General features: G+C 34.1%; 1 protein-coding gene and 1 long non-coding RNA gene across 3 annotated transcripts in view; one reads left to right on the top strand and one right to left on the bottom strand.

Moving 5' to 3' along the window:
* LOC136025374 (uncharacterized) overlaps positions 1-21,633 on the top strand; it is a 110,331-nt gene that overhangs the window by 8,926 nt on the left and 79,772 nt on the right. Inside the window, exons 2-3 of one of the 2 annotated variants that reach the window (XR_010617081.1) lie at positions 5,896-5,964; positions 9,496-9,653. This is a non-coding gene — a long non-coding RNA (uncharacterized LOC136025374). The remainder of the gene's footprint in view (positions 1-5,895; positions 5,965-9,495; positions 9,654-21,633) is intronic. The other variant, XR_010617080.1, reaches the window with a different exon arrangement.
* LOC136025369 (uncharacterized) overlaps positions 3,806-21,633 on the bottom strand; it is a 51,031-nt gene continuing 33,203 nt past the window's right edge. The window contains exon 3 of the mRNA XM_065701331.1: positions 3,806-7,281. Coding sequence (XP_065557403.1) covers positions 4,409-7,281 — 2,873 coding nt within the window. The 3' untranslated portion in view covers positions 3,806-4,408. The remainder of the gene's footprint in view (positions 7,282-21,633) is intronic.

Genomic DNA, 21,633 nt, shown 5'->3' with positions numbered 1-21,633 from the left:
ATATAAGTAAATTCATAACAATGGCTAATTGTATTTCCAATACAATTATACTTATATTGGATTACTTGTACTCATAACCAATGGCTATTGTAACTTCCAGGACTTGATGAAAGCGGTATTCTACTGACTAAAAGGCGAATTGTCAATACTACTTCTGCTAGTAGCACTATCGCTATTAAAGATTATAACTAGTAATATCAAAACTACTACTGTTACTGTAAATGCAACCATATTTGAGGGTAAAAAGACGAAATTTTCAAGGAATTTTGAATGGGGAAGGTGAACTGAATCACAGCACGCCCTGTGTATGCAGGCTGTAAAAAGGGTGCAACAGAAATATCTTAGGAACAGTTTGATGCGCAAAGTTGAAACTAACGGGGTTTGTTCTGAGGTATATTGAACTAACAAAAAGAAAGTTTTTGCATCTCAATGCTACCATTTTCCTAAGAAATCCTGATATTACTGTCACTACTACTACTGTTACTACTACTACTACTTCTATTACTACAACTGTCACAAAAGCTTAGGCTGCTACTATTAATTCTACTGCTCCTGCTACAACTACTGCTATTAAAACCAAGGGTATTAAGATGAAAAATTCGGGGTATGTAGAGACTGTATGGAACTAATTCGAAACAAACTATGGTCACACAAATTGTCAAGCGGATTTATCAGAAATACTTCAAAAAAGGTTGATGATATTAAGCTACAACTTTCAGCGCATGTTAAAGGGGATGTTGAAGAAACCAAAAGTGATAGGCGCATACTACTGCTATTGCTGCTACAACTACTGTAATTGCACAAGCTAAGGGTAGCGTTTTAAATGTTGTCCCTTTTTTTACTTTAATAATTAAAAAAAAATCAAAACTTTGAAGAAATATTACCAGTAAATGTCGATTAAACAGACAATTCACAATAAATTGTTTTTTTTCCAATAAAGCATAAACTATGTTCTGGTCTTGAGAAGGCATGGGGGTTATCAGCCCGCTTCATGTTAATTTTTGCTGGTTTGAGTTTGACTCGGCTATTCATTGTAATTTCTGTTCTTCTTGAGTTTCATTTATTTATTAGTTGTGACCTGTGGTAGTTTTACACTCTGAAGGTTATTTGACTTTGTTTCTGCTTATTTTAGGCTTAATGGAGATCTTTACTTTTCTTTGAAAAACTTGTTTTGTAGAAAAAGTTTCTTTTCAATTAATAAGAGTATAAAGGCAAATGAGTATTATGATCACGTCAGAGTATCAGAATATTTTTCTTAGAGACTTTCCTTGAGGAAGAAGCCGTAAAAAGTGTTTTGTGGCTGCACATTGCTAATCAAGAGGCTCGGAGACAACGGATACTAAATAGGAGACTTAAAAGCTATTTTGATACCTACAACTTATTACTACTTAGATGCCAGAAACAGAAGATGCTGAAGAAAAATATTATCCAATTAAGATAATTGGAGAGTATTCTGAGAGCATTCTCAGAATACTGAGAGTATTCTTCAAACTACCATATATTTTGAAAGAAAGGAAAACAGGAGATAATACTGCTTAACCCGAATAAAGAAACAAATCAAACACTTCATGGTAACGAGCTGTTAGTAAGGATGGGCCCGGCTCAGTAGCAACTGAAACTAAAAGACGGAACTTTGATACAAAATAGATATTTCAAAGAGTTTAGTCTTACCCAACAAAATCGGTGAGGTTAAGGAAATTTGCCTGATTTTCGAAATAGGGGAAAATACCCCTCTAAAACTCACAGAATCTTGAAAGAATATTGAAAACCACACCATCAGGTGGAGCGTATCAAAGAACCCCGCTGCAGAGCTTTCAAGCTCTTATATGCAAAAATACTGAATTTTGCATTTTTCACAAGAAGAAAGATCACAGATGCGTGTTTTTTTTTTTTTTTTTTTTTTTTTTTTTCCCAGTCGTGATCGTACCAACTCATTAGTCCTAGAATACCAAGAGAGAACTCATTAGAACGAAAGTTCAAAGTTCTAGTGTCCTTTTTAAGTGACCACAAAGATTGGAAGGCAGCTAGCCCCCTCTCAAGCCCCTTTTTCTCAATATCATCCAATCAGAATTTTTAGATAGCCAGTTTGTTCAGCATAGTTGAAAGGCCGAGTAAGTATGTTTTTAAGATAGCTTAACCCTCCACAACCCCTGGTGGAAGGACTTCAAGTTATAATATTTGCCCATTGTTTACGTTTAGTATTTGCTATTGATAAGTATGTATACATTTTTCGGGTGGGGGGAGGACAATTTTTTCTAAGAAAACGTTTTCTACAGGGAGAATTTTCCATGGAAGGGAAGTTCTCAGGGGGTGAATTTCCCAGGGGATATTTTACACTGGGGAAATATGCCAGAATTCCTATACAAAATTCTTCTTATGTATTGCTTTCTTTTTTTCGACTGAATTTTACACTTGGAGACGTTAAGGTTAATTGGCCGGGGTAAGTTTTCGCCAGGATTTAATTGTCCAAGTTTGATGATATATTCATGGAGAGGGGGTTTTTCTGTGAAGTTGGGGCCATATATCCTAGTATTATTTAAAACAATTCGAAATAAAACGAAAAAAGTGTTTTCAACTGAAATCAAGGAACAACATTGGAACTTAAAACAAACCAAACTCTTCTTTATATGAGGGTGTTTGCCCCCTCCTCAACACCTCATTCTTAACGCTAAAGTTTGACTTTTGTCCCAATTTTTGTAAGAACAAGTCCTGAAACACAAGGTTTGTTTAATAAGAACAACACGAAGCTTTTTCAGAAGTACTAAAAAGCTTTAGTGCGAAGAGTGAGGCGTTGAAAAGGGGGCAAACCCCCTTTCATTTGCACAATAGTTTCTGTTCGTTATAAGTTTTAATTTTGCTTCTTACTTTCAGTTGAAATTTTTTTTTCATCTAACCTTTAACAGAGATGATTCACGAGCACTTAGAAAACTGAGGACTAGATTAGTTATATACTACAGGTATTCCTTGTTTGAATGAAGAGATAACAAGTCATAACCTAGGGGAGTTTAGTACGAAGTTGTGAGGGTTTGGAATAGAGCAGACAATTAGAAACTGATTCGTCTAGACAGCACAAGTGGAGATGTGGATCTTTACTAATGACCAAAAATACCTTAAGACTGTTCAAAATATTAATAACAGGCAAACAAGTGACTTAGAATTCTATGAAGCATTAAACTATAGAACTAATGTGAGCGCTAAAACACTCTAGAATCAGAGTAACAAATTGGCAGATAAAGCATACAAGGCTACGGCATCACTAACAAACTATGGATTGCAGCCCTTCATTCCCATCTCTTAAAGCTGCTGAAAAGCGGAAGTAACAAGACAGAGCTATGAAGGGGTGGAGTTAGTTGATATAGCAAGGTGGTCTGCAAAGAAAGAAAGGAAGTAAACCCAAAGTTTAACCCCACTCTAACTAAACATCCATTTTACTTATTATGTTTCGAGTACTATTCGTTACTGTAGCCAATTCAGATGTTTGGAGGTTGTATAATAACCTCACCAAAGACGAATAAGAAATTCCCCAGTTTGCCAAAAATATGAGAGGGCTGTGAAAACAAGATGACATCTACTAGGCGAATGTCATACTACGATTAACTATTGAATTGAGATACTTCATGAGTCAAGTATTAAGCTCTAATACATGATTAGGGCAGATAAAATCTGACAGTTGACAAAATTGATGCAAGCTTGGTGAAACTAAATATTAATTCACCTCTAAATAACTTCGCTGGATAGTCATGTCACTCACCCTTTGCGGCCTGAGCCTAGACTCAGTTTTCATGTTAATATTTAGATTACCTTGAATGTGATAGCAAAGCAACTGAAAATTAAATAGAAAAGTAAGTTTTTTGGAAGTGATTGTTCAAATCGAAAACAAAAATAAAACAAACAAAATTGCCCTATGTATTAAAACATTTACCCTATAAATCCCCTGCCTTTTTTAAAATTTTCAATTAAAAAAAGTCCCCTGCTTTTAATCTAAAGTGTAAATTTCCCTACTGCTTCAAAAATGAAAAATCTGAAAAAAAAATATTGATAAAAAGAAAAGGAAAACACCATCTTTTTTTTACCACATTGCCACTTTTTTATTACAATGCCTTAAGGATGAAAGCGCCAGGCTGTTACACTAAATCACTTTATCACCAGCAGATAGTTTCACTGGTCTAGAATTATTAACCACAGACATATCGCTGAAATATTCTCTAAGAGTCAGTTCAACTTTTACATAAGATTAGTTTGTTCCTGAATATATGTCAATGCCATTGTGTTTTGCACTTGAATTAAAAATATTTTGCTATTTTTATTGACAAGGGCCAAGATAGTTTTTACTTCAATAAGGCCAAATGAAAATTTTAACATACATTTATTAAAGCACTGGTCAGAAAAAAACCATTTTTTACGGACTTCATCTATGATAATTTTGTCTTTTCACTCCATAAAAGGGGTGAGACTCTTGACGTTGTGCGTACCTTTTTGGAAATTCTTTTTTATACTTCTTAAACCAATGCAAATATCCACTGTTTGCAGGGTACGAAGAGCCTGAAACAAGATTATAGTAACCGTGATTGTAACTTGGTAGATTAGGCTGATAGTAGTAGTTAGGCCTTTCTGTTACAGTGGGCGTGATCTGGGGATAATCTTCTTCTAGTGTTGACAGTAGATTACTCGGGTGCATCTGAATATAAATGTTAATTTCATCATCTACAACGCTTGATATGTCGCCATCAGCTCCAGCTTCTGACATCATAACTATTGGATCAATAGTTATAAGAATTGGAGCAGCATCATCTGATGCAATTTCAACATCTAATGTGGCCAGTTCTGCTTCTGATGCAGTTGAAATAGGATGAGAAATAACTGGAATTGCGGCCTCGGGATTTGATGGGGTTGCGATGTCAGGTGTTGGTGTCCCACCATTTGAACCACTAAGTACAAAATCAACTGCTGTAAGATTTGGATCAACTGTATTTGGTATGCCAACAATATTTGATGGGGTTATAGCAGATGTCGGTACTACAAGTGCAGGATCAACAGTTACAAGAGCTGGAGAAGTATCACTTGATGTGGAATCGATGTTTGATATGGGGTTAAGGTGCATTGGTGCTGTTATTACAGCTTCAATTGGGATAGGAACTGGAATAAAAACTTCTGGTTCTGTATCAGTACTTGATGGTGCCATTTCAGCAGCTATTACTGGACTTAAAGAATTAATACTTACAGCAATTGGAGAAAACATGTTCAACGTAGTTCCCACATTTGATGTCTCCATTTCAGACGCAACTGCTGTATTTATAGAACCAATATTTTCAGTAGTAGTAGGAGCTAAGTTTATTGCGGTTTCTATGATCGGCGTTCCTATTTCAGATTCTATAGTCCCTGAATCAATAGTTTCAGGCTCTGGAGAAATCGCCAATGCTGCTGTTCCAACATGGGGTGGGTCTATTTCAGCTCCTGATCCTACAATTGTAGGTTCTACGTTTAGAGGAGTTGGAGGAACGAAGTTTAATGTAGTTCCTAAGTGTGATATATCTATTGTAGATCCTGTCACTAAAATTATAGAATCAGAATTTAAATTACTAGGATATACTTCGTTTATTGCAGCTCCTATGATAGGTACGTCTGTCGCAGATTCTGTAACTATAGAAGTAATAACTACAGGCTCTGGAGCAAAAACATCCGTTATTGATCCAACTTGGGGCGGATTTATTTCAACTATTGATGCAGTGGCTATGGGACCAATGTTTACAAGAGTTGGAAGAAGGAAGCTCAGTGTAGCTTCTGCTTGTGGTGTGTTCATTTGAGCTTCTGTTAATGTAAGTATAGAATCAAAATTTGCAGTGCTTAGAGCTACTTCGTTTATTGCAGTTCCTATGATTGGCATGTCTATTTCAGATGCTGTAATTGTGGAGTCAATAGTTACAGTTTCTGGAAAAATTAAATTTGATGCTGGTACAGCTTCCGGTAAGTCGGCTTCAGCAAAAAAAGTTGTAAGTATAGAACTAATATTTACGGGAGCAGAAGGAGTCAGGTTAATTAAAGGTTTTACGTTTGAAGTGTCCATTTCAGTTTCAGGTCCTGTAATTATAGGATCAATATTATCACTAATAGGAGTTATTTCATTTATTACGGTCACTATATTTGGCCTATCTGTTTCAGGTGTCATAGTTATAGAATCAACAATTACAGGCATTAGAGCAATTAAATTTGGTGGTAATACAGTTTCCGGCAAGTCTATACCTTCTACTAAAGCTGCAATTGTTTGATCGCTATTTATAGGAATTGGAGGAATCTCCTCCATTACAGCTCCTGTGTTTGATATTTCCATTTCAGCTCCTATTGCTGTAATTAGAGGATCAATGTCTGGAGTTACTGGGTTTTCTAAGTTTAAACTTGTGTCTAAATTTGCCGTGTCTGTTTCAGCTGTTGATGAAGCAAATACAGGATGATTATTAGTGGACAATGAAGCATCTACATTTAGCGTAGAGGAATCTTCTTGAGTTTCAATTGCAATTGCCGATACTGTGGTTATTTGATCAGTGTTCACAGGAAGCTGATGAATCATGTCTATTGTGGTTCCTATATTCGATGTTTCTATTTCAGGATTTGATGCTATTATTATGGAATCAACAGTTACTGGCACTGGAAAAATTAGGTTTGTTACTGATTCAATTTCCGGCGACTCAGTTTGAGCTGCTGATGCTATGATTGCTGGAGCAATAATGGAAGGATTTTGAACAATAATATTTGAATCATGTTCAATGTTTGACGAGCCTATTTCAAAGATTGGTGCTGCAAGTATAGGATTTATAATAAAAATAGGACTTGAAGTTGTCACGCTTGATGTAGTAGTGAGGCTTGACGCATCTAACTCTGTTGTTGAAGTTGTAATTGCAGCATCAGTGGTTGTGACTGTTCCAGTTGTTGTGCCTGTAACATGTTCCTCTGTACAGGTTCCTCTGTTACAGGTGCCTGTAACAGGTTCCTCTGTTGTAACAGGTTCCTCTGTTGTCGTACTTGTTGCAAGAGGACAGTGTTTCTCTGTCGTCACTGAAGGAAACCCTTTACAGCCAAAAAAGTGAATATTAAACTTTCTTCCACCTTCTTCATTTGCTTGACTTTTTTCCATCTCCTCGGGCCTTTCTATATGTTTGATATTATGCTTGTTATTTTTATTCTGCTCTATTTTGCTATGAAAAACCAAAATTCTATTCTCTTTCTGAGTATCAATCTTGAGTAAAGGAGGGATCTGCAAGCTTTTACTATTGTTTTCAATCTTTCCTAAAAAAAAGAGAATATTCTATCAAAATATAAAGGCGGAAACAAGTGGAAACTAATTAATAATTATAACAATAGTGATTAATGTACGTTAAAAAAAAAAATCCAAAACCTCGTGTCGGCATCTAATTTTCCATTTTAATAGTATTGCTACCAACATCATATTTAGCTAACCTTGCTGGAGCTGTTCAGACTTTTTCAAATGATAATTAAGAAAAGTAATCAAACCATCAATTAATATTACATAACTTAGGTCACTTCATCAAAAGAAACATTTAGAGTTAAAACTAATTAAGCACAATAAATAAATTTAGGGTATATATGGTATATATTTCAAAGTCTACCCAGCACTGGCATACCTTTGGGTGAGATTGCCAAATAATCTAGGAGGTGATTTTTTTTTTAAGAAAAATTTCTCTTCTTGGTCTATATTTGATAAGTAATATCGTCACTGAGAAAGGCCTTACTAACAATTTACAAGACGGGGAAAGGGTTAAAGAGAGTGAACATTTTGTAGAAATTTATCTGGTGAGGAACTGCATCAAAAGCAACTTGTGTAGATCATATTTTGCGTTAAGACATAATTCATATAAGGACATTAAAAAAAAAATTATTAGTTTTTCTTAATCCAATTCATATCTAGCGTCGAGAAAAAGGCCTTACTGGAAATTTACGAAACAGGGGAAGGGTTAAAGAGAGTGAATATTTTGCAGAAATATGTCTGGTGAGGAACTATATCAGAAGCAATTTATGTAATTGATATTTTACATTAAGAGATTATTCATATAAGGACATTTCTAAAAAAATAACTATTATTTTTCTTTAATCCAATAAATATCTAGTTTCGAAGAGCAATGATTGATTAATGACTACAGTTTAAATTTAACAATAAGAATAATTCATAAATCAGTTCGTGGTAGCGAATTGTAAGTAAGAAGCAAACCAGCTCAATAATAACCCAAACTCTAAAAACTGAATTTTGATGTTAATAGGCATATCAAAAGGATCAGTTTTTTCTGCTGACTTTAAATATATAAATTTTATTAAGTTTAGTCTTACCAACCAAAGGTTACCAGGCTGAGACAATCTTCCTGATTTTCGAAAAAGGGAAAAACTTCCCCTAAAAGTTTAGTGATCTTAATGAAAATCATATGATCAGATTTTACGTGTCAGAGAACCCCACTGTATAGTTTTAAAGCTCTTTTCTGTAAAAATGTGGAATACTGAATTTTTGACAGAAGAAAGATCACGGATGCGTGTTCAGTTGTTTGTTTTTAAATTTTTGTAATCCCCGGGGGTGATCGTACTGACCCAGTGGTCCTAGAATATTGGGAAAGGGCCATCAAAGTCTCAGGTGTAGTTCATTTACAAAATTTGCCCATTGTGTACGCATAGTATTTGTTATTAGGATGTATACCTACGTTTTCGGGTGAGGGGGGGGGGTAAATTTTTTTCTGGGGTTTTTCCATGGTGTATTTTCCATGGGGAGGGAAGTTTCCATGGAGTGAACTTGTCAGTAAAATTATACTCTGGGAAGATTTGCCAGAATTCTTATACAATATTCATTTTATGTTTCTTGCTTTCTCTTTCCCGTCTCAATTTTTCGCACGGAGTGATTTTTCTGGGGTGAATGAATAAAAAAATAAGTTTTTGCAACAAAAAGGTAGGAGCAACATTAAAACTTAAAAATAACAGAAATAATTACGTATATAAGGAGGGTTTCACCCCTCCTCAACACCTCACTCTTTACACTAAAGTTGTTTAGTACTTTTAACAAAACATCTTATTGTTCTAAATAAAAGGCCGTTGTGTTTCAGGAGTCAGTCTTAAAGAATTGGGACAAACTTAATGAACTTAATGAACTTTATAAGCTTAATAATGAACTTAATAAGCTTGTTAAAAATTTATATATTTGAAATCAGCATAGAAATCTGATTCTTTTGATATGTCTATTGGTATCAAAATTCCTCTTTCCAGAGTTCGGTTACTATTGATCCGGTTGACTCCTTACTTTTCTTTACCACGGACTGTTTGATTATTAACTATCAAGATTCTATCGGCAGAATGTGTAAACTAAAGAAACTCTCTTGTAAGGTCTCTTAAGTATTATTAAGTATTTGTAGCTTCCCTTGGGAGAGTTCAAGTCAATGCAGCGAAACATGATAGACGCCTTACTTCAGTAGAGCTGCGCAGACATCCACCTATGCTCTCTTATAGTGACCTAGCCCCTGTCTCTGAAGAGGGTCAAGAATTTCGACTATGCCTCACGACGCATATCCCCCACTTGCAGAAATCAAAAATAAACTCGAAGAAGTTCTTACACAGGAAAAACTCCACATAGCAGCATGAATAGAGATTTGGGAGCTGAACAACAGGTTCGGTAATACTACCTGCTAATTTTTATTTTTTACCAGAACTGCTGAAAGAATCAGTAAAGGTGTTGGTATTTGTTTGCGATATGATATTACTTGTAAGCAGCTTACTCGCGTTACAAATCCTGAGGTAATTCATATTACATTTAGGATTAATCATTCAATAGTAATTATTGAAACCTTGTAATCTAATTAATATCTATAAAAAGTCAGCAATGGTTGATTAATGACCATCGTTTATCTTTATTGTTCCTAATAAGTTTATTCAATACTAGTTGTTGGTATGGCGCTACGCGCCACACTAAAACCTAGTTGGCGGGGGCGCTTCGCCCTCCCAAGCCCCCCCCGGGTGTAATTTGGTAAGCGCCATGTTAGTTACGCGCCATTGTAGCTGTGTCCCTGTGTCCCACCTGTGAATATAGATAGATATATGTATGTTTTTAAGTACGTAAAACTTGCGAATATACAATATTCTTCGCTGTCCCATTTTTCTGTGCATATAAATAGATTTTCAGGTTTACCGACTCTTGAACATGCAACATATAATTGTCCATGGGAAAGGAAAATCCGTATTCAGATCTATACCGCATTTTTCTAATGATTGCCCTTAGGCTTTGTTGATGGTAATTGCTAATCGAATATTCCTTGTGTGTCCGTCGTCATTTATATATCCCCCATGTGCCCTTCCGGCGTCCCTGCGTCCCGGTCGTCATTTATATTCCCTGTGTCCCAGTCATCATTTGCGTCCCGGTGTCTCAGTCTGTAATTTCTCTTTGAGTGTCCCGGTCGTCATTTATATTCCCTGTGTCCCGCTTGTCATTTGTGCCCCGGTGTCCCGGTCTGTAATTTCTCTTTGAGTTTCCCGGTCGTCATTTATATTCCTTGTGTCCCGGTGTCCCGGTCTGTAACATAACAAAATAGATCAATTGTGTTGTAACTTTGTTCAAGATCCGATTCTACAAATGTAGAAATAGAAGCAGTACGATTAGGTGAAGGCATTCCCAAATTCTTGCGAAGATTGTTTGCAATAGATAAGCACAAATCTTCAATTATAACTTCAATCATAACTAAGTGCAGTTATAAATTTCTGTTGTACTTTAACTAGTTGCGCTAAAGAGACTTGTGTAGAGTTATATACTAATGGGATGAAAATAAAAAACTATGGCTTATAAAATCTATCCAATAAAATCATCACCTAATAAATGAAGAAACTTTTAAGAGAACTGGAAATCGAAAATCAATTAAATCGAACCGCTAAAAAAAATTGGATCTAGGAATTTAATATAAAATTAAAGCAATGATACGTGTAAACACTTAAAATGGAAAAAAACTCGTTATCATTATTGATTTTAAAGGTGAGATCGTCTCCATTAACACCTAAGCATTATTATTGCAAGGCAGGTGATCTTGAAAAGAAGTGTAAAAAACTAGATAAAGGTTTGACTTTAAAGGTTATAGATAGAAAAGGGAAAGATAATAACAATTCTTTAGATATTGATATCTATACACTAAATGTTAAATCATATTAAACCTTTATTTCAAAATAAGAATAATTAAAGTAAGAGTTTATTCTATTAAACTTATATTTCAAAAGTTCATCAACAAAACCGCTTTTGATCTTAAAGCTCATGGTGGGAAATTAAATAAAAAAAAACTAATTTTTTTAGCTGAAAGTAAGGAGCGACATTAAAACTTAAAACGAACAGAAATTACTCCGTATATGAAATGAGTTGTCCACTCCGCAATCCCTCGCTCTTTACGCTAAAGCTTTTAATTGTTTTAAAAAGTAGAATTGTGGCAAAGAGTCAAACTTTAGCGTAAAGAGCGAGGGATTGCGGAGTGGACAACTCATTTCATATATGGAGTAATTTCTGTTCGTTTTAAGTTTAATGTCGCTCCTTACTTTCAGCTAAAAAAATTAGTTTTTTTTATTTAATTTCTGAACGTTTTTGAATTAATGCATGTTTGGTTTTGGCTCTCCGCACATAAATTATTAAAATGAAATTTGTATATTAATTCTTTTTTTGGCTAAATGCCTTTCTCTTAGTTTTGATCAGACGATTTTGAGAAATAAGGGGTGGAGAAGGAGGCCTAGTTGCCCTCCAATTTTTCGGTTACTTAAAAAGGCAACTAGAACTTTTAATTTTTAACGAACGGTTTTATTAGTAAAAAATATACGTAACTTAAGAATTAACTTACGTAACAAACTTTCATAGCCTTATATTTTTATTATGTATACGAGTGGGTTTGTACCCTCGTTAATACCTCGCTCTTTTCACTAAATCGTAAGAAATGTCCCAATTCTTTAAGAATGACCCCTGAATCAGAAAGGCCGTAGAATAAATAGTTGAAATTACTAAAAATACTTTAGCATAAAGAGCAAGGTATTTATCTCCTCCTAAATACCTCGCTCTTTATGCTGAAGTATTTTTAGAACCCCTCATATGCGTAATAATCTCTGTTCGTTTTAAGTTTCAATGCTACTTCTTCCTTTAATTTGAAAAAACGTTTTCATGTTTATTTTTCATTGTTTTCTTATAGTAATGCTAGAGAATCCTGCGCCCTTGTCATTGAATTTTTCTTCCCCCATGACAGATTCCTCCAAGGAAAGATCCTCCAACATAGCCCCCTCTCCTCAGCCTCACCCTCAAACAAAATAAAATCCCCCTGAAAACGTCTGTACACTTCCCAATAACCATTACTATATGTAAACACTGGTCAAAGTTTGTAACTTGCAGCCCCTCCCCCAGGGATTGTGGGGGAGTAAGTCATCCCCAAAGACATAGTTATTATGGTTTTCAACTATGATGAACAAAATGGCTATCTCAAAATTTTGATCCGTTGACTTTGGGAAAAAATGAGCGTGGGAGGGGGCCTAGATGCCCTCCAATTTTTTGGTCACTTAAAAAGGGCACTAGAACTTTTTATTTCCATCAGAATGAGCCCTCTTTCGACATTCTAGGACCACTTGGTCGATACGATGACCCCTGGGGAAAAAAAAACAAAAAAACAAACAAATAAACACGCACCCGTGATTTGTCTTCTGGCAAAAAATACAAAATTCCATATTTTTGTAGATAGGAGCTTGAAACTTCAACAGTAGGGTTCTCTGATACGCTGAATCTGATGGTGTCATTTTCGTTAAGATCCTACGACTTTTAGGGGGTGTTTCCCCCTATTTTCCTAAATAAGGCAAATTTTATCAGGCTCGTAACTTTTGATGACAAAGATTAAATTTGATGAAACTTATATATTTAAAATCAGCATAAAAATTCGATTCTTTTGATGTATCTTTTAGCATCAAAATTCCGTTTTTTAGAGTTTCGTTTACTATTGAGCCGGGTCGCTCCTTACTAGAGTTCGTTACCACGAACTGTTTGACTATAAGAAAACTTTTATCAAACAGTTGTATGTTGTTCCGAACGTAAAGAGAAACTTTGACAAAGTTAGTTTTCAAATTCGATTTTAATTTTTCATTACGGTGAGCCAAATTTGAGCCTGTATTAGTTGAAAAACGTTCAGAAATAAAATAAAAAAAGCGTTTTTAACTGAAAGTAAGGAGCGACAATAAAACTTAAAACGAAGAGACATTATTCAGTTGATCCCTGGGGGATAGGTAAGACTAAACTTGATGAAACTTCTATATTTAAAATCAGCATCAAAATGCGATTCTTTTGATGTAGCAATTGATATCAAAATTCAATTTTTTAGAGTTTTGGTTACTATTGAGCCGGGTCGCTCCTTACTACAGTTCGTTACCACGAACTGTTTGATTATAAAAATGTTGGAAATCTTAATTTAAAATGGTGTGAACTCAATTGAAAATGTAGTAAATTGATGGGAGGATCTTGATTTCCAACTTAATTTAAAATGGTGTGAACTCAATTGAAAATGTAGTAAATTGATGGGAGGTTGGGCCTAGAATCGATATTTATATTGTGAAAGAGCGTAAAAATGACACCAAATTTGGTTTTTTAGAACGCGTTTTCATGTTGAATGTCGGGATGGAAATTCTTAAAAATGCTCAATATTTGATCTTAGAAAGATGTAAAATGGACTGAAATTGATGTAAGTTGAATAGGGTGATTTAGGTGGCTCCGAATAGGCTATTATTATACTACTCTTGTGTTCCTATCGTTGTTTGTTTTGATGAAGATAAACTGCTCTTTTACACCCTTTATAATATGTATCTCTATTTTATCACGACCAACTAGTGGCTTAAGCATGAGTATTAGTGTCTTTATTTAAATTAGATTGAAAGTTATTTTAGGAACTATTTCACTAACTTGAGTTTAAATCTAATTCCCATTAATTATTGATTTATTTGTATATCGTGGTTGATTTAATATTTATCTTCCGGTTTTAGGAGTGCCTTAGATTAATTAAACATACCATGTTTTTATTTAAACCTTTCACTTTAACACAAAATATTGCAACATTTTTTAAAATATAATTAAAGCCATTTACTCTCTAAGCGATTTGCTTTTACATCTTAGAACTAGAATATAACAGATTTGATCTCACTTGTCAGTCTTTGATTTGGTTGTTAACATTTTCATTAATTACTGCATGCTGCTGACATATTTTGAATGTATGAGTTTAGGTTTGATTACCAGCATGGTCAACCTTTAGGCTCTGGGTACAAAAAAAAATTGTTCTTGTGATTTGATAACCAAAAGCCCTTGTAAATACACCAGAGATTGGTTGATATCGGCAAAATTAACTGAACTAAAACTTGGCTGTAAAACAAACTAGGTCTGAAGTCTAAAAGAAATTTTGATTTCAATACAAAAATAAAGCATAAACTGTTGCATACTTAAGGAAAAAACACCATTTTTTAAACAAATACAACTTTATTTTGTTAAGCGAGAGTTTAATTGCTTCATCAATAGCAACTTCAAACACAATATGCCCCTTGATTACAAACATTTTTTTTTCTTGTCGGCTCTCAGTTGCATTATTCTTTGCAAGCTTAATTTAGAATTATTAATCCCTTCAAGGATCATTATAGACTAACAAGAATTATACGCAGACCAGAAGTCACCAAACTTAGATATAAGAAACACTGGTAAATAATTAATAGTTATTTATGAAAAATAAAACACAATATATAGTTACTTATTGTAATTAATTTCAAATAGTTATTAACCATTAATGAAGTGTTAATACAGATTATACCTTTAACAAATACAAGAAGCAATTGTATTTTATCTACTTAGGTTCAAAAGAATATCTCTCCTTAGACATCTTTTTTCTCAAGAAATACAATAATTATGTAGTCTTAAAATCTCTTTATAATTCCATTGCTGCAGACCATCTTGTTTATGCTTTATATGAAGCAAACAATTAAAACTTAATTTATTACAGATACAACGAGATCATTCAAGTTGTTTATTCTATGAATTTGTGTTGACGATTTATTCCTCCTATTAATTTGTTTGATTATTAAACGGCTTGGAGTATTGCTTGCTAGTCCTATTTCAGTTTGCTGCGGTTCTTGAGGGGGAAGGAACTCCTAATTTTTCTTGCTTTTTTCCTTGTAGTATTGACCAGTATTTCTGTGGTTCCAGATTTAAGGTGAAAAATTCGCTTCTAATTTTGACCTTGGGTTCGTGGACTCATCAAAGCCTTGTAATATTTGTGCTTCTTGGCATTTTGCTCTCTGCATTAGCGACTTAGCGACTTGAGCAGCCGAACTCGGGACTGGTTACTGAGTTTTTGAATTTTCAACGTTTTAAAGTAATCTAACCTCTCTTAAAGTAATTTTCTTCCAGCGACAAGACCCGTCTGTTTCTGTAGAAGAGCTGTCTGTTTCACTGACTGTCAGCTGTTTCCTTGTTTACGGATTGTTTCCTTGTTTCCTTGTTTAATTGCCAATGCTTGAATTGATGCCAGAATCAATTTTATCACGAACGTTTTACTAGTACCTCCTGGCGCATCTAAAATGTAACTTTATATATATTTTTTGCCATTCCACTGAGTACATCCAGCATCGCACTGACCCAAACACTTTAAGTTTTACTATGTAGTTTATCAGTGATTTCAACTTTTGCCGGAAGACACGGGCCGTAATGTTATGTCTATGAACCTCCGATTGTCCTTGAAGTAAAAGCTGCAGTATCTCGTCCAAGATTGATTACATGTAAATGTAATAAATAAATCTGGACGACCATAGAGACGAACATACGCAATAGCATCTTGAGCATATTCATACAAATGACGAGGACTGCCAGCAGATGACGAAGGTAAAATCGTTAATCTTCCAACGTTAGTGGTAGTACCGTCATTTACAACTGCATCTCGCAAATGAATGTATTGTTCAGAGCGGAGCTTGGTCTGATTCAGACGGATAAAAAGCAAACGTTCTGATTTAATCTTTGCATACATATCAACGATGGATCGGTGAAAACAATTGACGGCAATTTAAAATATAATTATCTTCGTTGTGACGAATCATTAGTCTATAAGAATAATAATTCATTGCGCTGCATTTCTTGTCCATTTGTTTGTTAGTGGATGGATCTTGCAATTTACTATTAAAGTGATAGCCGTCGGCTCCATCTCAAAAAATGATAGGATATTGTAGGACATCGTAGCATCGATGAGTTTCAGCAATTCTTACCAACTGAGCGTTTCCCTTATGAAGAATAATATCTCGAGATAAAAACTGACCACCGACCATAACGATTTCCACTTCGTCGATAGTTGGAGCATTGTATCTACGCACATGTTCGCCAGTAGGCGTTTTGTCAGCGGAAATAACAATTTTATGCGTATCAGTCATCTAACCGATTGCTGTTTCGAACAGGCACACTAAATCATTATTTTCGTGGAAAAGATGTTGCAATTGGGAAACGAAAGTCTGTTCAACGTCGGGAGAAATTTTGCAACGTGCCATCAATTCAGAATTGCTATCACTGATGAATTAAAGTTGTAAGAATTTATGACTCTCACCCGAGAATGGTAGAAGGGACCCTGCTCAATGATAAATTTGCCCTTTTATTTTGAAAGTAGGCATAAATTGGTCTTGATTTTTGATTTGGGCACCAAACGACGTCATTTGGATACATTAGTTATATTTTCTGATGTTTAATAAAAACGCTTAGATTCTGACGTAGTTCCAGTAAGCAAAGTCTTCAATGGCTCTGGTGGTGCAGCCAGTTGAGGAAGTTTAACTTTTCCTGAGGCGCAACACATTCCCATTGTTTCAACATTAAATTTCAAGGCCTTGCAAAAGAGACAAAATTTAGACATAGTACCGATTTGAAAACATCTACTCAATCAATAATCATCGAATTAACCTGAATGACAGGCGATAATTTTCACGTTCCTCTTGTTATTCCTCGGCACGCTTTCTTTTGGCATTATCTCTTTGAGCCTCAAACCTGTTTTCAAGTTTGTCTTGTGATTCCTCGTCACGCTTTCTTGTGGCATTATCTCTTTGAGCCGCAAGCCTATTTTCACGTTGTTCTTGTGATTCCTCGACACGTTTTCTTTTGGTAATTTCTCTTTGAGCCGCAAGCCTGTTTTCACGTAGTTCTTGTGATTCCTCGGCACGCTTTCTTTTCTTACTTTCTGTTTTAGCCGCAAGCCTTTTGGCATTATCTCTTTGAGCCGCTTCCTCGGCTGTTTCTTCTGCCATTGTAAGATTTATACTAAAATTTCTCGCACGATTTGAATCCTTGGCTGTTTCTTCTGCCGTATTAGGATTTATACTAAATATTCTCTTTGATTTGCAAATGACGTCAACTTATGATGACGTCGTATAAAAACATATAAAATACATAAATGACGTTAAAATACTCAATAATATATATATATATATATATATATATATATATATATATATATATATATATATATATATATATATATATATATATATATATATATATATATATATATATATATATATATATATATATATATATATATATATATATATATATATATATATATATATATATATATATATATATATATATATGTATGTATATATATATATATATATATATATATATATATATATATATATATATATATATATATATATATATATATATATATATATAAGTTGTATGTTTGTGTGTTTGTCAGTATATGAAGTCATTATAAGTATAAGAGGGCGATTCAAAGAGAAATTTCAGCATAAATCCTACAATGGCAGAAGAGAAAGCCGAGGAAGCTGCTCAAAGAGTTAATTCAAAGAGTTAATTTAAATCCTACAATGGCAGAAGAGACAGCCGAGGAAGCGGCTCAAAGAGTTAATTTAAATCCTACAATGGCAGAAGAAACAGCCGAGGAAGCGGCTCAAAGAGTTAATTTAAATCCTACAATGGCAGAAGAAACAGCCGAGGAAGTGGCTCAAAGAGATAATGCCAAAAGGCTTGCGGCTAAAAGGAATGTTCGATTAGCAATCAACAAAGCACCGGGACACAGGGAGTATAAATGACGACCAGGACATAAGTAAAAAAAAAAAACTAAAAAAACTAAAAAGAAGGTAAAAACTACAAAAAAACTAAAAAGAAAAAAAAACTAAAAACTAATAAAAAAACTAAAAAATCTAAAAATCTAAATAAACTAAAAAAGAAAAAAAAGGAAAAAAATAAAGGAGAAAAACAAAACTAAAAAACGAATGTATATACAGACCGGGACACCGGGATACAAATGACGACCGGGACACAGGGAATATAAATGATGACCGGGACACAGGGACACAACTACAACGGGGACACCGGGGGAAACAGGGGGATATAAATGACGACCGGGACACCGGGACAGGGAATGGTCGATTAGCAATCACCATCAACAAAGCTCAAGGGCAATCATTAGAATCATGAGGTATAGATCTGAATACAGATTATTTTCCCATGGACCATTATATGTTGCATGTTCAAGAGTCGGTAAACCTGACAATCTATTTATATGCAAAGACAATGGGACAGCAAAGAATGTTGTATATTCGCAAGTTTTACGTAGTTAAAACCATATATATATATATATATATATATATATATATATATATATATATATATATATATATATATATATATATATATATATATATATATATATATATATCTATCTATATTCACAGGTGGGACATAGGGACACAACTACAATGGCGCGTAACTATTATGGCGCGTAACGACTTACGCGCGCGGGGGGGGGGGCTATATATAATATATATATTATATTTTACTTATGTCCTGGTCGTCATTTATACTCCCTGTGTCCCGGTGCTTTGTTGATTGCTAATCGAACATTCCTTTTTTCCTGGTCGCTTTCTCTTTGAGTGTCGTCATTTATTTTTTTCTCTTTTAGTTCTTTTAGTTTTTACCTTTTTTAGTTTTTTTTAGTTTTTTAGATGAAAATTTTTTTTAGTTTTTTCCTTTTTTTCTTTTTAGTTTTTTATTGGTTTTTACCTTTATTTTAGCTTATTTTTCAGTTTTTTCCTTTTTTTTAGTTTTTTTTTATTTTTTATTTTTTTTAGTTTTTTACCTTTTTTTAGTTTTTTTAGTTTTTTTAGTTTTTTAGCTTTTTTACTTTTTTTATTAGTTTTTAGTTTTTTTTGTAGTTTTTGCCTTTTTTTAGTTTTTTCAGTTTTTTTTTTAGTTTTTTATTGGTTTTTACCTTTATTTTAGCTTATTTTTCAGTTTTTTCCTTTTTTAGTTTTTTTTAGTTTTTAGTTTTTTTAGTTTTTTACCTTTTTTTAGTTTTTTTAGTTTTTTAGCTTTTTTATTTTTTTTATTAGTTTTTAGTTTTTTTTGTAGTTTTTGCCTTTTTTTAGTTTTTTTAGTTTTTTAGCTTTTTTATTAGTTTTTAGTTTTTTTTGTAGTTTTTGCCTTTTTTTAGTTTTTTTAGTTTTTTAGCTTTTTTATTTTTTTATTAGTTTTTAGTTTTTTTTGTAGTTTTTGCCTTTTTTTAGTTTTTTCAGTTTTGACGTCACCTGATCCAGTTTTTTCAGGTGACGTCACCTGATCCACAGATCCACAGATCCACACACAGACAACTTATTTTTATATATATAGATTAGTTTTTAGTTTTTTTTGTAGTTTTTGCCTTTTTTTAGTTTTTTCAGTTTTGACGTCACCTGATCCAGTTTTTTCAGGTGACGTCACCTGATCCACAGATCCACACACAGACAACTTATTTTTATATATATAGATATATATATATATATAGACCAGAATAACAACAAAAAATACACAATACATATGAAGGTAAAAGGACAGGAAAGAACATAATTAATAGAATAATTACGGTCATAACTCACAATTTAATTCTCAAATGTTTTGGGTTAACGAACTGCAAGTAAGGAGCAACCAGGGTGAAAAATTACCAAAAGTATTAGAAAAGGGGTATTGACCTTATTTTGCAAAAGGAACCTCCCAATTGAGAAAGTGAGTAAGTGCTCCATGAACCAATTCAGCACAACTGAGAACCCTGTTGTCAATGGTTTCAAGCTCCCACCAACCAAAATGTGGATTTGTTTTATCTCAAGATCACGCATACGTTTCAATTTTCTCTTTTTTCCCCAGGGAAGATTTTACAGAGCTGGTAGTCCAAGAGAATAAATACCCAGCTTATTTGAACGCAAACAAAAATTTCAAGTGCTGTTTATAGCAGTCAAAAAGATTTGGCCACAGTAAATTTGTGTTTTCTCCATATTGTAGCACCAAACTGCAGTTTTACGATAACGTATAATTCAGTAGCGACTAAAATGAAGGCGAGCCGGTAGGTCTTTGCGCAAGGATCGGGGGTCTAATGCCTCAGAAAAGGAATTTTCGTGGGTATTCAGGTATATGGGGGGTATGGTTTCGAAAGTCTGTCTGAGGAGGTACAAATTAGCTAATCCTCCTTAATTGTTATCAAGTCTCAATTTAGGTGCTTTGGAGGATTGCTTCGTTTTTACTGAAGTTTTTCTTGTAACTGTATGTTCTCTAGCGCCACAAGTTTATTATCTGGCGTTGCTAGTGTAATATCCGGTGGTGCTGCTAGGGAATTATGACATAATCAAGTGGTTTTAGGAGCTCCACGAGTTCTTCTCCCGCTTATTTTGCCACCAGGGTGGGTAAGAAAAATGCACTATTTGTCAGGGGGATTAGGATCGACAATTTTTGGCCCAACATTCCACGGCCTGTATCTCCACTGTCAAATATATACTTGGAGGGAGATGGGTTCTCTGGCCAATACTGCACTGATGATAAATTCTCAATGCACTTTTTCCTAACCCCATCAGGGCTCATGGAACAATAAATCTTATACATCCCTAGCAAATAACTCCCTTTTATTTGACAATAGCAACTTCAGTATTACTATCTGTAGTCTAAACAGAAACTGTACACAAGAATTCTGGACATGAACTAACTTGAAAAATATGTGTCCATATAAAGCGTAAGGCTACAGAATAGTAGTTGACTCATACGGAATAGTAGTACAAAGCCAATTTATTTTCTCTTGCTAAATTATTGGCCGACATCAGGCTAGCCTCCGAGGAAGTTTATCTTATAAGTACAATTATCTTGTAGGCAAATCCATATATAAAAAAAGCGACGTTTAACAGAAAAAAGCCGGTATAGACCGCAGGATTAACGTAAATATTTCATTTACACGATTGAGAGCAGTTTTTAGGGGGCCCGAATTTAGCCAAAAAATCTTCAGCCTTTTTTTTTATTTTATATGCGAAGGATTCTATCAAAGGCTGGGTTTTATTGTGGATAATATTATCATATACTGTATAGTAGATAAACTGTCTGGAGAGACCCTGTATATGGAATGACAGGTAGTTTTTTCTGGCTTCCATGCTGCCTTTGGTAATATATAGAACTTAGGTCTAAACAAGGTATTGGAAATTGGTTTTCTGTATATTTCTTAGAATGTTCTTTACCTCTTACATAAGTCTTATGCATATATATTCCTTGTCGAAATTAAGTTATATGGTCTTAGAATGTTCTTTACCTCTTACATAAGTCTTATGCAT

The sequence above is a fragment of the Artemia franciscana genome, chromosome 3 (assembly GCF_032884065.1).
Source record: "Artemia franciscana chromosome 3, ASM3288406v1, whole genome shotgun sequence".
NCBI classification, from domain to species: Eukaryota; Metazoa; Arthropoda; class Branchiopoda; order Anostraca; family Artemiidae; genus Artemia; species Artemia franciscana.
This window is presented reverse-complemented; position numbering and strand designations above follow the sequence as displayed.